Raw genomic sequence first — 15,779 nt, forward strand, 5'->3', positions numbered from 1 at the left:
CACCCGCATAGTTTCCAGTGGTTTCCACTCAACGCACAAACAGATGGCAGCACCTCAGCAGCAGCACAGGAGCACACCACAGGCGGCAGTGCACAGTGCCAATGACTCTCAAGGTGGAGTAGGCTTCAAAAGGGAGTAATTACTCGTTAGCATTTATGTAAGTAAGACCACACGACTAGAGTAGAAATATACACAGCTTTCTCAGAATCTTTGCAGTAGAAGAAAAATTTTTCAACTGACTGCGAAGGTTCCGAGAAGGTTCTTTTTCCAGTGCATACCGTGCACAGACATTTTCCTCAAAATGTCACAGAGGTACGCTAATTCTAAGCCACTACAATGATTTCGGCTCACGACTACTATAGCCCCAATCAGTATGCCACTAAGAAAAAAATGAACCTCTCATGCAGCTTAAAAGACTTTCTCTAGTTCATTTCTCAGCTCTCTGTGTGTGATTTTCATCATACGAATCTGGATTTTTGTGCCACCATTCAATTCAGACTTTATTTGAGCTGAAAGTCCACTCTTTGCACACTCCTAGTAGGATTGCCATTGCTGCAAGAAAAACCCAAACAAAAAAAGCCAAAAAAATCAACAGCCAAAGTGGAATGCAGGGGAAGAGAAAAACTACTCACAGCTGGGGCTTCCTCGATGACCTTCTGATGTCTTCGCTGCACACTGCAGTCTCGCTCAAAGAGGTACACGTAGTTGCCGTGGTGGTCACCAAAGACCTGCACCTCCACGTGCCTGCACCAGCACTTCTGGTCAGTCAAGCTCTGTTCTCAAAACTGCACCACCAACTACTTAAATGCTTTCAAGGCATAGGTAAATGATGCACAAAGAACCTCAGAAGAAATTTCCATGCAGAAATCTGAATTCCACTTCTTGTGTAAACAGTGCTTCCAAGGTTCACTCAAAGTGTCTTTCCTTCATGCACAAGCAGCTTCCAAAACTCTGGTTGTGAGCACTCAGTTGCACCTGTGTCACTCCTAGCCACAGGTTAACAAGCATTCCCAGGACAATGTCAGCTAGAATATTTTTCGTCTTGACCATTTTATCATTATTCCACTTAGCTCATTTCCTGTGGTGGCCACCATAAAAGCAATGACCCAGAAGGGACCCAGCAAGCAGACCACTATGAACCCATCTGCAGGTGAATGAGGATCCCACAACATTTCCATGCAGGAACTACACTGTATTGCCAGAGATGCTGCAGAGGTAAAAACAAACCTTGGATCAGCCACAAACTTCTCCACCAGCATGGCATCATCGCCAAATGATTTCATTGCCTCTCGTTTTGCCGATTCAAGTTGCGAGTCAAATTCATCTTCGCTCATTGCTATTCGCATGCCCTGCAAGGAGAAGAAATTTTTAACCGATTTACTTGCACCATCCATGACGACGAGGAAAGGCATCATGTAACCTTGGTGAAGCTTATAGTATATAGATCAAACCAAGAATCCAGCCACTGACCTGGTCCCATTGCTGAAGCTGCCTAGTTTCCCTAGTTTCATGTTTCCAGCCTACTGTCACTAAGGGAGGATGCGGGTATTTGAGGCGAAATGTGATGAAACTGCTGAGCTGTCTTCAGTTCATTGTGTCGATTTCAAATATGTAATCTCTTTTTCGCTATGTCAATTATTTCTCAAGATATGACACATTTACAATCCTTTGTTTACAAAGGCAATAGAGAAAAAAGACTCATCAGAAAACTATTATTAACATGTGGCAACACAGTACATAAAGTGCAAGGAATGCAATGTTGGAAACACATTTCAGATTAAGGCAATATTAGTTATATTGCAGTATGCTAAAGTTCAGCGTTGAAAAACTGGTTAATGAGCAGTCTAAATAGAATGCATAAAAGATGCTTACAACCATAAGTTGAGAAATTATTCATTTAGCAGCATGCTGCAACAAAAATTTTTGCTCTATCTTCTCTAGACACCAAGATATCCTTCTTACAAACAGTCAAAAACTTGTGTTTTTAGAAAATTAGAGAAAAAAAACAGAGGTAAGGTAGAAATTGTAAACGTGAATTGGAATTAGTAAACCTAATATATTCGAGATTTTGAAAAAGTTATTTCCGAAAAGTAGTGTTTTCACAATTTTTGGGCTTCAAAGATCCCTGTCACCCCTTAATAGAAAAACCAATACAAAAAAGGGTGACAAAACCCAATTTATCATCTCCTCACTAGCAAACAGCATGAACCTATGCGATGCCACAGTAATATTGGTGCTGTTCTAACACCGCTATTATAACTATTAAAGGTGTACTGAGCCATTTTCTTCAACAATTATTCTGGTTAAAGGGTTGCTGAAGCATTCCAGACACCAGTGCAAAAGGATTATTGAAATATTAGCATGCAAATGAGTTATTCCAGTTAGAAAATTTTTAAAATATAAAATAAAAAGATCAGACGTAATCACAACTAACTCGCCCGTTTCACTTGCCGAGTGCTGAGATTAGGTGCCACGAAACAGAACCGTATTTTGCACAAGTGCAAGGCATAGTGGGCTACACTGTCAGGGCAGCCCACAGCTGTGAATTCTGACAGCACCATCATCCCATATACACATGATAGCCAGGGGAGGGGGTTGACACAGAAGGGCGAGCTCCTCAGTACTTCCCTGTAATCTTTTGACATTGGTAGCACTGCGATATTTCTTTTATTAGTAATAGTACCCACATTAAAAAATTATTGGGGCACTTAAATATCATTATGCAATAACAACGTGCTAGCGTTAGGTCTTTAGCCGCCGTAGTGGCTCAGTGGTTATGGCACTTGGCTGCTGACCTGAAGGACGTGGGCTCGATCATGGCTGCAGCGGACGAATTTTGATGGAGGCGAAATTCTAGAGGCCCGTGTACTGTGCGATGTCAGTGCACGTTAAAGAACCTCAGGTGGCCGAAATTTCCGGAACCCTTCACTGTGGCATCCCTCATAGCCTGAGTTGATTTGGGATGTTGAACCCCCATTAAAAACCATTAGGTCTTCTCTTTGCTTGAGAAGCTCAGCACATTAATCAGCAAAGCTGACAGGCATTAGTTTATTGGCTTTCCACCTTCCACTTCAGCCACCTGCTAAGTTGTCCCCATGGACAACCTCAAGTTGCCTATTCCTCCGCTGGTGTCAGAGCCTCCTCCATTCACGGTAACCATCCTCTCGGTTATTCCTGTGGCAGCCACAGCGCGGCGCGGCCTGTCCCTCCTCTCCCCTACAGGTGAAAAAGAGGATTGCCCTCTCTCCACTTTGCTACCTGCCAACTGTGGCAGGTGGCAGATGTACGCAACACTACGCTGCCAGACACCGGACACTTTTTGTTCACGGTGGCGCTTCGAATGCTCACATATTAATATCCCTTTGGTGCTGGTAGTATACAGATCACTAGTTATCTGTTATCCGGAAGGCCTGTACTAGTACTTTACTGAAAGCTTCATAAAACATCTGCACCTCATGATAGGAACCACACCACTTCGTGGGTACCCAAAGTCCCAACCCCAGGTTGCAAGGAACGCATAAAAGTGAGCCAGCCATGGGTCAATATGAGGCTGCCAGTGAAACAGAATCTCCATATTAATGTGACAGCATTAGACTTGTCACACCAAAACCCCGCCAATGACAGAGATGAAATTCGCTGATTGGTCGAGAAAGGTCATACGATCTGGCGACATCATCGTAACCTAATCGGCCATCACAACCTGCCCACCGGGTTGTGAGAAACCCAGTTTCTACACAGCTACCAAGATAGAAAATCGCAACCAAAAATCTGAAAAAAAAAAATGTGATATATACAAATGTCGTCACTGCCATATTCGGACTGCTAGCTGCAGTCCCACAGCACAGGACAGCAGCTAGCAGTCCGAATATGGCGGCTGACAGACTGAAAAATGCAAAGAAACTGAAGCTTGCAAGAAACTGAAGCTTGCAACAGAAGCTGCAATGAATGTGAAATCTAATCTTACAGTAGAACCCCTCTAAAGTGACTCGGACCAGCAGAAATATTTACTATATCAGGGTCTTTACAATATTATATTCTCTGTTCCATTCTATTTCAATCTACTTCTTTACCACATCAGTTCTTGGCGATGGCAAGGCTCTGAGGTTGCCCTCTGGTAATTAACCGGCTACATACTAAACACAGTGTTCGTTTATAAAAGAAACACTCACAAATGGCTTCCATCCTGCACATATTGTCCCTTTATGTAATAATTATTTATTTTAAGTTATCACATTTCATGTTACGACGTTATCAATTTTGTTTACGTCCTGTGGAAGTACCACATATGCACACATGCAATGCGGCTAAGAATATACTGCGAGCTTAATTTCACGTAAAAACGAAAGTTTTGCGTGAACACGGCGTCATTTTCCACAGGCTCTGAGTTGTTTAATAGTTCATAGTTAAAGGAGGCAATAGTTAAGTGCGCGCGACAATGTCGAGGTGCGGCAGTACCGCTCAAACAATGCCGCCGTGCCTCCGTTTCTTTCCGCCGTTTCCCTGCGCTTCGCGCTCCCGTGCCGCGAATGTTCGCCCCTTTTTTCCCTTCATTCCCTACTCTTCATTGCACTTTTACTGTCTTTCCTTCGTCAGCGACCCGCGCCGCCTTCTTTCTGCGTTCATAGCCAGCTTTAGATTTTTTTTTTTTCCGTGCACGCCGCGCGCTTTGCCTCACAGCCCCAAGGACTGCCAGAAGTTTGCTTCTCCTCAGAGCTTCAGATCTTGGTTGTGAAGCTATCTAAAAGAGCATCGTTTTATCGTCTTCGGTTTCCATTTGCCTCCGAATATTGGCCTCGCGCATGCTGTGTTATCATCATACCGCGGGAAGTATGTTACATCAGCCAGACGCTTTTTACTACAGCCATTTCTTTGAAAAATCTTTACTATAACCGAGAAAAAATATGCAGTCATCTATGGAAGGCAAAATGGGACCGCAGTTTCACTCTACTATATCCGAGTTAACTATGGTGGGGCTCTGCTGTATCACATTCCACTCATAAGATGACTGCAGCATCCCCATAGTTCTGTCATGTGTGCAGCGGGAGAGAAACATATTTCTCTCAATCTCCCAATAGACAGCCACTAAAGCAGAAAAAAAATGAAGCTCAAAAACCTTTTAAGAGCACTCCAGCAGTAACTGTTTCCTTATTAAAACGCATGAGCCCCATCCAAACACCCACCTTTCCACCACCACCACGCACAGCCTTGAGCATGACAGGGAATCCAATGCGACGTGATTCCTCCTTGAGTCGCTCCTGGGCCTGGTCCTCACCATGGTAGCCCTCAATGATTGGCACTTTGGCCGCTGACATGATGGCCTTGGAAGTGCTGTGCAGCAGATGGTAGGTCATATTCACACTTCTCATGACAACTCAGCACGCACCACTGTTCTGCCCAACCCCACCAACGTTTTCACCAAGCCATTCAACAACTCATGCTTTTGGAACTCTGGGTCTCTACACCCAGTCGGTGTGAAGGAGCACAATCGGTGTGAAGGAGCTAATTGATCTAAGCCTTACCTCAGCTGCAATCTCGTTTAAGGGCCCCTGGCCAGGTTCAGACATTTTAACAGAACACCTAGCGTACCATGAAAGGACTGCTCCTTATCAACACAACCCATTTACTTCTCACCAGTGAAAAAATCCGCTGTTTCACACTGGCCATTTTATCACTGTGACTGACAGGTGACTTGGCTCTGTTATGGCTACCACCATCACAGGCAGACACAGGCAAAAGAAAGGCAGAAGGAGGTCATGCAGGCACAGTGCTGAACAGCAATCACAAATGCCATGTCCTGTCTGCTTCAATCTGTGCCTCCCTGCATTGTTGCCACACGCATAGCAACTATTCTGCTGAAATGTACCAGCAAGATGCTACCTCTGGCCTGTGGGCACCCGCCTGTTGCACCTACGCTCTTTTGTAAAACCCTCCATTTTCCAGCAACAAAAGACAAGCATTTGAGCCTCACTTCCTAGTTCCGTGAGGCCTGCGCCGCCCTGTCATTACACTGGTTTGTTTCAGCATCACAGATTTATCAGGCAAATGGTGCTCACAGAGTGAGCAGCCTCTCTCTGCCCCTTTTTTAAATGGGAGAAATGCCACTTGTGCTGTTAACCACTCATTGTGTGACAGAAATTGTTTGAGACAGAATTAGGCCCAGAACACAACAGTGTGGGAAAGCTACTTCATTGCGATGCCTGTAGCACTGCTATTAACGAGTTGTTTTAGAGCACTCCTCCAGACGATGCTTCACAACTGTTCAAGCATGAAAAATATTTTACCAGTGGGGGCTCGAGGGCCATTCGAGCACCATTCTGAAAGCTCAATAATGTACAATTTGCAACAGCCAAAAGTTCAGCCACCACATATTGACTACACAACACAGTGGCACCAGTTGAAGTGATGTACACAGTGTTCAAGATACCGAGTGTCTTCACCTGCAACTAGCAACAGGAAATTAACCATAACACGCAGCCATTCAGCAAAAATTATAGCATTAACATTGTGTACGCCAAGGAATAATTGTACTTCACAGTGTGCATGTGTTAAACAGTACTTGAGCATGAGCCGTCACACCCATCTGCATTGTGAAGACTGTGTTTCATGCCTGCAATGCATGCAAGCATAGTTCCACTGCCGGTGCGGTGGTGATGTCCTTTGAACCTTGAGTCGCCTGCTTTGGATCGAATTTGTCATGGCAGCTGCATTGACTGGCACATTCATTAAAGATACAGAGGGCAATCGCTTCATCTCCTGTCACACAAAGAACAAGTAACGAGCACACACTACTTTTCAGACCATTTCGCGATTCAGCTTCTCACAAGCCTAACGGGATGTGCCTTTCTGGTACTGCAGTAACACGTCCACAACATGGGCAAAGGCGACGATAAATATGTCTACTGGTATACTCTCCAGCAGTACAATCCAGGGTGCTCGTGCAATACTCCTCCACAGCAAGAATTCCAGGATGCTCAAGCAATGCTCCTTCACAGCAAGCAAGCCAATGAGTATGATAGCACAGGCCCCTCCCAACAGATAGCCAGATAGCCGCTGGAACAAATCAGCAAATTCTTCTCTACACAGCAGTGTGAAGATGGTACTAACACAGCTACAGTTGAACTCACATTTATTAAACTGACAAAAAAAAGGCCTATACAAGTTCGATATAACGTGTAATTCAATATAAAAGTAGCAGCAAATTTAGCAGCATAAAAACATACTGAGACAGAAAAAAAATATATTTCTATAATAGCCACTCACTGCGGGCAGATATCCAAGCGAAATAGTTAAGAATTTTTTGTTTCTTCGTCTTCTTTGCCTCACAGAGAACAAATTTTTCAATGTTATCGATGGACTCCGAACAGCTGAGAGAGCAGCCTTCTATCGATGTGCAATGGCAATGAACCATGCTGAGTACACAGAGCACGTTGCAGTATTTGGGCACAGATTCTCTCAAGTCATCGTCACAATTTGCAGCAGTAGCGTCCTGGTTATTCGCGACATTGTCAATGATATCTTCGTCTGCAAGCTGTCCTGTGGTCTGAACGATGTCATCCGCGGAGACAAAGTCACCCATGGCTGTCCTATCACAAATAGCACCAGGAATTTCGGACAACAGGTTCTATAAATTATCAAGACCCGCAACAAGTTCGATGTGCTTCCCCTACAAAGAATTTGCTCAGTCCTCTCCGGGAAAGCGGAGAACAATGTCAGAAGCAGTTCTGTATAGTTTAGTTTTTGACATCACTCCACGACTCACTCAGCACAGCCAGGGTACCTAACAGGCCAACTTTTAGTTCTCTCCCAGTCCTCGGGTTTTGCAGGGGCCGTTCAATCAGATGTTTCCTACAACCAACCTTCACCTCGTAAATTATCCCCTGGTTCAATATCTGAAGCACCAATGTAGCATTCGGCGGCAGAAAGTGAAGTGCAGAGTTGCTGAAACTAGCACTGCAGTGGTGGGCACAGCAGTTGTCTACGATGAGGCAGACGTTGGGATCTTGACCTACCAGGTCATCGTTCCAAGACTTCAGCCACTTGGCAAAAAGTTCACTGATCATCCATGCTCTTCGATTGGACCTGTAGGTGACCGTAACCAAAAGCACGTTCTGCAAGCATCGCAGACACTTGCTTTTACCGCCGGGTCTTTGCTGCATTTCAGCCCTAACGTCAGCATTATTCTTAAAAATGGTGCTCAGCGTGCTGCTTGGAATCTTGTACACTGCAACGACTCCAGATTCCTTCTCACCTCTTTCAATTCGCTTGAAAATTTCCAGTTTTATGGAAAAGGGGAGGTTCTGTGGTTTCGTGGCTGCCATCGCTCGCATACGGATGGTTTGGTTTGGTTTGGTTTATAGGGGTTTAACGTCTATGAGAGACGCCACAGTGAAGGGCTCCGAAAATTTCGACCATATGGGGTTCTTCTTTTAACATGGACTGACATTGCGCAGTACACAAGCCTCTAGAATTTCGCCTCCATCAAAATTCGACCGCTGCGGCCGGGAACAAACCCGAGTCTTTCGGGCCAGCAGCCGAACGCCATAACCACTCAGCCACCGCGGCGGCTGCTCGCATACGGAGACAACGAAAAACATACAAAATTGCTAATGCCAGCATGACGCACTGTACATGCGAAATGCATGACAATGCAGGCACAACTGGCACAACACACTAAAAATGTGTAATCTGGTTGGTTGGGTAGGCGCCCGCAGCATACATTATAGAAAATCCGCATCACCATTGGTCTGCGCATGCTACATAGCACCACAGCACCAATAGCCCCCCCGGTCTATGCGGGGAAGCTAACCACTAGAGATGTGCTGAGGAGAAAGCCAGCTTCTTGAGTTGCCCTTTGTTGCCCGAAGTTGAATCTATCAGATCTGACGACTAATTTTTGTATGATGTAGCCATATATTTTCCTATAAGATCATTTTGTAGCTTTATGGAGCTCAGAAGTTACTCAATAGCAAGGATAATTTGATCTACCCAGTTCAATATAATGGCGTTCGACTGTGCGATGAAATGAAGACACCAGCATTTAACTCACACACATCAAATGCACAGAGTGTCCCACAAAATAGTTTCCCAAAAAACTCACCCTGTGAACAGGAAACTGTGATATGGCCATTGACACTAGAAGCCATCAAGGAGCACATTTTATTGTGCACTTACTACAATCAGAAATTAATAACAAAAGCACAACTTTTTAGTTTTTAGAAAGACTATAAAATATTAATTGCAACGCTGTGGGGCATCAAACAGTGCATCCAATGGTAATGTTTTCAGAAAATTTCTTTTCTTCTGACATTTCAAAAAAAGATACGAAAATCAAGAGCCCACAGCTAGCTGCCATTTTTTGTCCAGTAACAACACCCTGGTGCATGTGTCTGCATTTTCCTGCAAATCAGGATCACACTCAATTTGACTAACTGGCCTCATCAGGACTGGTACTATTTGAGTGGATATTGTGTGCATCAGTAATACGGGCAATACTATAGTTCTCTGCTCTCTGACAAGCCTTAAAAAAATTTTTTTGCATGCACTGTGATGAAAGTAGCAATGAAAGGAGCGGTGGCACCTCTTAATGCCCATGTCCCGAATGGCGGATGCTGGGGGTCCGACGAAGATGATCCCCTCCGCTGCACAGCGCTCGGCGAATTCAGTATTCTCTGACAGGAAGCCGTACCCCGGGTGGATGGCCTGGGCACCGCTGCGCTTGGCAACACTCAGTATGCGCTCCTGGCGCAAATAGCTCTCCTGGGATGCTGCGGGACCAATGTGGTATGCTTCGTCCGCCTGCACACCACACGTCCGCCTGTTCTCAACTCACATATGGCACTCTCTACCACCGTGCAGCTCTGGCTTCTGGTTGCCAAGGTGAGCAAGAGATATAGTAGCATTATGCCTGAAAGAGCAGCAGGGTATGTGCAGCTACATGATTGTATTAATTAAACCACATACTAATTGACACAAGATGTGCCTCTACTGTACTTGTGACATGCAATGTGCTTCTCAAATTCTGACATCACACCAGCCAACTGCCTGTAGGAAATCAAAACCAAAATTTGATGACAGAATAAATGCGGGAAAAAAAGCCCATACTAAGTCCGGAAGTTCGACAATGTGTTCTGTTATTACTATTAGATACGGCATATGTATTGTTTAAGTATAGCAAACCAAACTCGAAATTTTCATGTTGTGACGTAATCAGGAGCAGCAGGACAGAGGACAGCATGGGGTGATCATCTAAGGCAGGAAACCTGTGGAAAGAATGTGGCCACAACTGGAGCAAGAAAGGGGGCAACCAGAAGTCGGCCTGTCCAGAGACAGCCATGATGACCTTTTTAAGGGCTGCTGAAATTCCCTCCTTCAAAGCTGCTTTTTCCTGGCTTTCCTGCAAATAATGCAGCACTTGCGCAGCATATGCTATGTTTTTTGCAAATTACTAAGCTGCACGCCACCATCCTCTCTCTATATTATGCACTCAAGAACACACTCTCCTCTCACACAAGAAGGTTTGGTTTGGTTTGATTTATGGGGGTTTAACATCCCAAAACAACTCAGGCTATGAGGGACGCCTCAGTGAAGGGCTCCGGAAATTTCGACCACCTGGGGTTCTTTAACGTGCACTGACATCGCACAATACATGGGCCTCTAGAATTTCGCCTCCATCGAAATTCAACTGCTGCGGCCAGGATCAAACCCGCATCTTTCGGGTCAGCAGCCGAGCGCCGTAACCACTGAGCCATCGCGGCGGCTACACAAGGCCAGCTGAGGGTGGAACCTTATTACTGAAGGCCTGACAAGACATACTTAGGGCCCTCCAATATAAAGAAACCCTTTCAGCTAATGATCCCAACAGTTTCAAGACTGTGCCAAATTCATCTTGGCAACATCGCAATTCATGATGATGTAGCCATAGTGAAGAGAACAGCTGGCATACAAGGCACAAATGCCACTTCAAGGCACAGCTCCCCGTACACTGCATACAGCTGTGTACAACACTGCAAAAACCAAGAGCTGGCATGTACACAAAAAGATCATTCACTGATAAATGATTGTGCTCTCTAGAGCAGCACAATGCACAAAAGAGTAAAATAAAAACTACAGGGCGAGCAAAGTACAGGAAAAAAATCAGCTTGTCTTAGCCCCGGCTCCCAATGTCAAGGCAGATTTGATACATTGCTCTACTATGCTATAATGAACAACATGAAGTGAGAAGTACGTTGACCACACGCCGGCTTCTAAACCATATTTGACATGAAAGAATGCTACACTGCACACAGTTTAGATGAAAATAAGATAATGCAAGGTGATACGCACGAGGGCAAGCAAGCCCAGTTAACCAACCGTATCTGAAAGGGCCATGACATCCAATATTTTCTTTCTTGTGAAAGTTTTGCAGGGCAAGCTGCACGGGTGTCTGTAAGGGGCACGGCTATGAGGAGCCAGATTCATTTGCAGTAGACACACACTGACCATGGTGACGTGCATTGCCTTCCGGTCGGCATCGCTGAAGACGGCCACAGAGCGGATGCCCAGTTTGCGGGCAGACCTGATGACACGGCAGGCAATCTCACCCCGGTTGGCAATAAGGATCTTTTCTATGGGCCGCGGTGAACTGCTGCTGCTGGCATCTGCAAGGCACATGTCATGCACTTTTGAGGGGCTGAACAAAGCAGCAGGCACTCAGCCAACGACAGTGCAAACACCCATTCAAGAGGACTGAAACAGTAGACAGCCTGAAAGAATGACTCAGCATAAGAATGCAACTTTAAAATTACAAAGGCCATTGCACAGTGTGTTCCTCTTGCTAACCATTCTGCCCCTGAATAATCTTAGTACCGAATGCTATGAACGTGTTTCTCTGTTAATGCTAACAGAAATGTGCAAAACAAAGCTTTCACAATTCAGCCCACAAGAGCAAAGGCAGTTCATAATATTCAGTTAATAACCGAATCATATAATTTAACTCAGGTTATTAAATCAATGACACAATATCTGAGCGGAGTTCAAAAACGGAATCACACAAAACCTGCTGCTAGAAATAAAAAAAGAAAACAGGCATTTGATTTTTCCAGATGGCACAGAAGTGTTATAGCAACAGCTGTGCCACCTGTAAAACTGAGTCTGTAGCACATTTCCTTGCGAAACAACACCACAACTCGAAAAAGCTGCTGGATGGTCACAGTGCTGCTAACTTAAGCTTGTAGAGTGAGTGATGGGATGATGATGATGAAGACATGGCAACGGTGCTGGCATGTAAAATATAGCAACACATCGTGTAAGTGAAACTGATAGGTTTTCTTGGTAAGCAAGTGAACTTCGCTAGCTGTTAGTACGCCAATAGTGCTTCCAGATTTTTCAGTGAACTGGCCTTCCTGAATGATCAGAAATGATTTTCTTTTCTGCACACCAACATCCCAAAAGATATCTTGCTTTCAACTGCACAATAGCAACATCCACTAGAAAAGCTAAATGATAAACACATTTTGAGTGCACTGCAAGCATTCCACCATATGCACAGCAGTGCAATTTAACTATGTGGAAAGAAAGATGCAAATCTACACAAGGCTAAAGTGTAGTAAATTGGCAGCGTATATTCTACCAGCAGCCGGGAGAATCTCTGGGCTGAAATTCTTTCACTGCTTGCATCTGATTAGCTGCTTAGGGCAACATAAAAATTGCATGCTTTTTCTCCTAGCCCCCAGTTCTCCATTTGGGAAAAGTACCAGGCAGCCCGGCATTTGCAAGATAATGACTGGCTAGATAGGGTGGGCGAGAGCAATTTTTTCGCTGTTACCATGGCACTTACCGCTCAAAAGAACCAACAAGTGACCAAAGTGTGTCATGAGATTATGAGAGAAGTGGAGAGATCCTGCCTCAATGTAAGAACTGAGCACCGTAATATGGAAGAAACGAGGATGTATAATTTAAATTGGTATTTAAAACCATATAAAAAATCTGAAGTGACAACTTGCAGTGCAACCTTGCCATTATTGGTGAATTCCACCATGTGACCACATCTCAGTAAAATATAACTTATATTTAATGCAAAGGAAGTGCAAAAGACATGGTCATAGATATAAAAGTAAACTATACCATCTGTGCCATCCCACCAGTGTTTAGCATTTCTCGGTGAAGTGGTAGCCACAGTCCACTATAACATTCATAAACGAGACAAACATGATACTGCCGTAACAGTTTTGGGTGTGCAAACTCAAATGGACGCTACGTTATACTAAAGCTGTCTAATTCCTGTCTGGCAGCTGAGACTATATAGTTTCTAGTTCATATCATTTTTGCCGTTTTGCAATTGCTATAGGGCTCACTGATCATGAATTCCAGCATCAAGATATAGCGGCTAGAGTCGGAAAACATAAAAACAGGCACATCCACTGACAAAAAAATTGACAAGTCTTCTACAGTGTTTAGAACAAAACCAGTGAGGAAATGAGTACCTTGGACACGTTTCCCATTGCGTTGAAAAAAGAAAAGGGGAATTAAAAATTAATTGCTCACCCCCTTTATGATATCAATTCACGAGGCCAGGCACTTCCAGATTTAGAAGCATAATTGATACCCAAAGTGGTTCACAGCACATGGGGGCTACTCCCAAGTCTTGAGCTCGCTAACCGAAGCTAACGCCCATTGTGCGCAGTTTGCCATCGTCTTGACTCTCACAGCTTCATTTTTTTTTTTTTTGCCATGAATGAAAGCAGACTGCACTTGGTTCAATGTTGAAGGTGCGAGAATTCCACACCACACGTACATTCGTCGAGCTTTCTTCTTGCGTGATTCAGGCAAGGAAGCCAGTTGTTAGGACCTCTTTATGTTCAATATCCCCAGAAAGGGTGCTGTTGGCTTGGGTATCGTTTGGCTCTCTCTGACCTGACAACTATCTCAAGAACATTGCCTAGATACGTCCCTGCTTGTAGTCACATGCAACTCAAGCAGTGGTCATAATTCCTACCCATGAAAATTTCTTTCATTACAGTGCGGTACAGAACCTTTGGAATACTTAAAATAACGGTTTTCACAAAATGCCATGTTGTCTTTTGTACTAAATTTGTAGCCAGTGGAAAGAATTTTAGCCCAGTGATTCCCCCTGCTGCTGTCAGAATAGACACTGCCCAAATTATTATACATGGGTATACGAATGCCTTGTGTTAGAAGACATCAGGCTGAAAATTGTATTCTTACACAGACGCTGGCCGTACAGAGCCCTCCAGCATTTCGTAGACGTTCTCCAGAAGCAGACTACACTGTGCCGAGAGGAGAAAAAAAAAAAAGATATCACGATCAGCAACTGGTGCGGTAAACAGTACGCGGTGAAAAGACGCGTTATGTCCAGACGGAGCAGTAACTCCCGTCGGAGCTCTATGATGACAACTATATGCAAACAAAACCACGCGGCAGTAAATCTTGGTACACTTTGTCACGGTATTTACTACAGCGCCGTCAGTATGGCCGAAACCTTAAGGGAGATTCTGCAACGCGGGGTGGTCCCAAAAGGAACACGGGATGGAGGGTATGGATGGGACTGCAGTGCCAGTAAATGCTGCGTTTGAACGGAACTCTAGCAGACAACGTTCCGTCAGGACGGAACGCCACACATTCCGAAAATAGAACCCTTGGCACTCCGCAAGTACAGTCCAGTTCACGGTACCGCAAGCGTAAATGCCCGGAATCTAAAAAGCAGGCACGTATTCCAGCTACCATGGAATAAGTTCCCACAACTCAGCTTGCCTTACGACCCTGCCAGAGAACGAGCAGTCAGGCGATCATCAGGCGATCGATCCATACGATTAGCTGGGACGAGCGCTGGCCGAATTGAATGCCTATCACGCGTTTCGACGCAGCAAACTCCACCTCCGCATTTTAGTCAATGATATAATCAATGACATTAAAAGTTTCTCGCCAGTATTCCTCACAGCTAGAACAGGTAAACGACTCGGAAAACTTACCCAAAGTATTGCAGACGAGCACATCGCATGTGCGCGGCCATGGCACTTGATGATGATGATGGGCACATAGCACGCCATAGAGCCACTCAAAGAGGGGGAAAAAAAAAAATTTTACATCTGAAGCACCTGAGCTGGAGCAGCGGAAATAAAGGATAGCAGGCAGCGAAATGAAATAAAAGAGGTGAAGGGGAGAGAAAGAAAGGATAGGGGGAGAGGTAAATACACAAACTATTTACACACATTTTTCATTGCGTAAATAGTTTGTGTTATTACCTCTCCTCTTATCCTCTCTTTCTCTCCCCTTCACCTCTTTCATTTCATTTTGCCACTCTGCCTGCTATCCTTTATTTCCGCTGCCCCAGCTTAGGTGCTTCAATATCGATGGCAGATGACGGGGCTGACAAAAATATTTTCCTTCCTTTTTATTGTTATTTTAATAAAACCACTTACTACTACTACTACTATAGTGCCAGCGAAGTCAAGCCGGCGGCCGCCATCTTGCAACGGGCAAAAGCACTGCGTACACCATCGGAAACATCTCACAAGCGTGCACCCCTTTTGCAGTGTGTGAGACGGCTCTCAGCTGAGGAAAAACGTGCATTAAAAAATGACTGGCGGTTTAGCATCGCTAAGCACGAAATACTGTGCGAAAACACGGTGTTTTACAGGTGGACACCACTGCCACGTACCTCAAAGCGCGATTGAGACGGCCGCTGACACAGGGAGCCTGTTATGTGCTTTTCCTTTCCTCAAAATCAGGGGTCTGAACCTAGCTTCCTCTGCTTTCGACAAAAGGAAAGGCGCATAAGTGCG

The 15,779-nt window shown here is 44.8% G+C and overlaps 1 protein-coding gene across 5 annotated transcripts in view; it reads right to left on the minus strand.

The window, feature by feature from the left end:
* Positions 1-15,103, minus strand: part of Mccc1 (Methylcrotonoyl-CoA carboxylase 1) — a 39,081-nt gene extending 23,978 nt beyond the window's left edge. For all 5 annotated transcript variants that reach the window (XM_077660173.1, XM_077660172.1, XM_077660174.1 and 2 more), the window contains exons 1-7: positions 14,967-15,103; positions 14,203-14,264; positions 11,479-11,636; positions 9,578-9,795; positions 5,181-5,328; positions 1,228-1,349; positions 633-744 (exon numbers count right to left, since the gene is read on the minus strand). In XM_077660173.1, coding sequence (XP_077516299.1) covers positions 633-744; positions 1,228-1,349; positions 5,181-5,328; positions 9,578-9,795; positions 11,479-11,636; positions 14,203-14,264; positions 14,967-15,034 — 888 coding nt within the window. In that variant the 5' untranslated portion in view covers positions 15,035-15,103. The remainder of the gene's footprint in view (positions 1-632; positions 745-1,227; positions 1,350-5,180; positions 5,329-9,577; positions 9,796-11,478; positions 11,637-14,202; positions 14,265-14,966) is intronic.
* Between the last annotated feature and the right edge of the window lie 676 nt (positions 15,104-15,779).

This window comes from Amblyomma americanum, chromosome 3 (genome assembly GCF_052857255.1).
Source record: "Amblyomma americanum isolate KBUSLIRL-KWMA chromosome 3, ASM5285725v1, whole genome shotgun sequence".
In the NCBI taxonomy this organism is placed as follows: domain Eukaryota; kingdom Metazoa; phylum Arthropoda; class Arachnida; order Ixodida; family Ixodidae; genus Amblyomma; species Amblyomma americanum.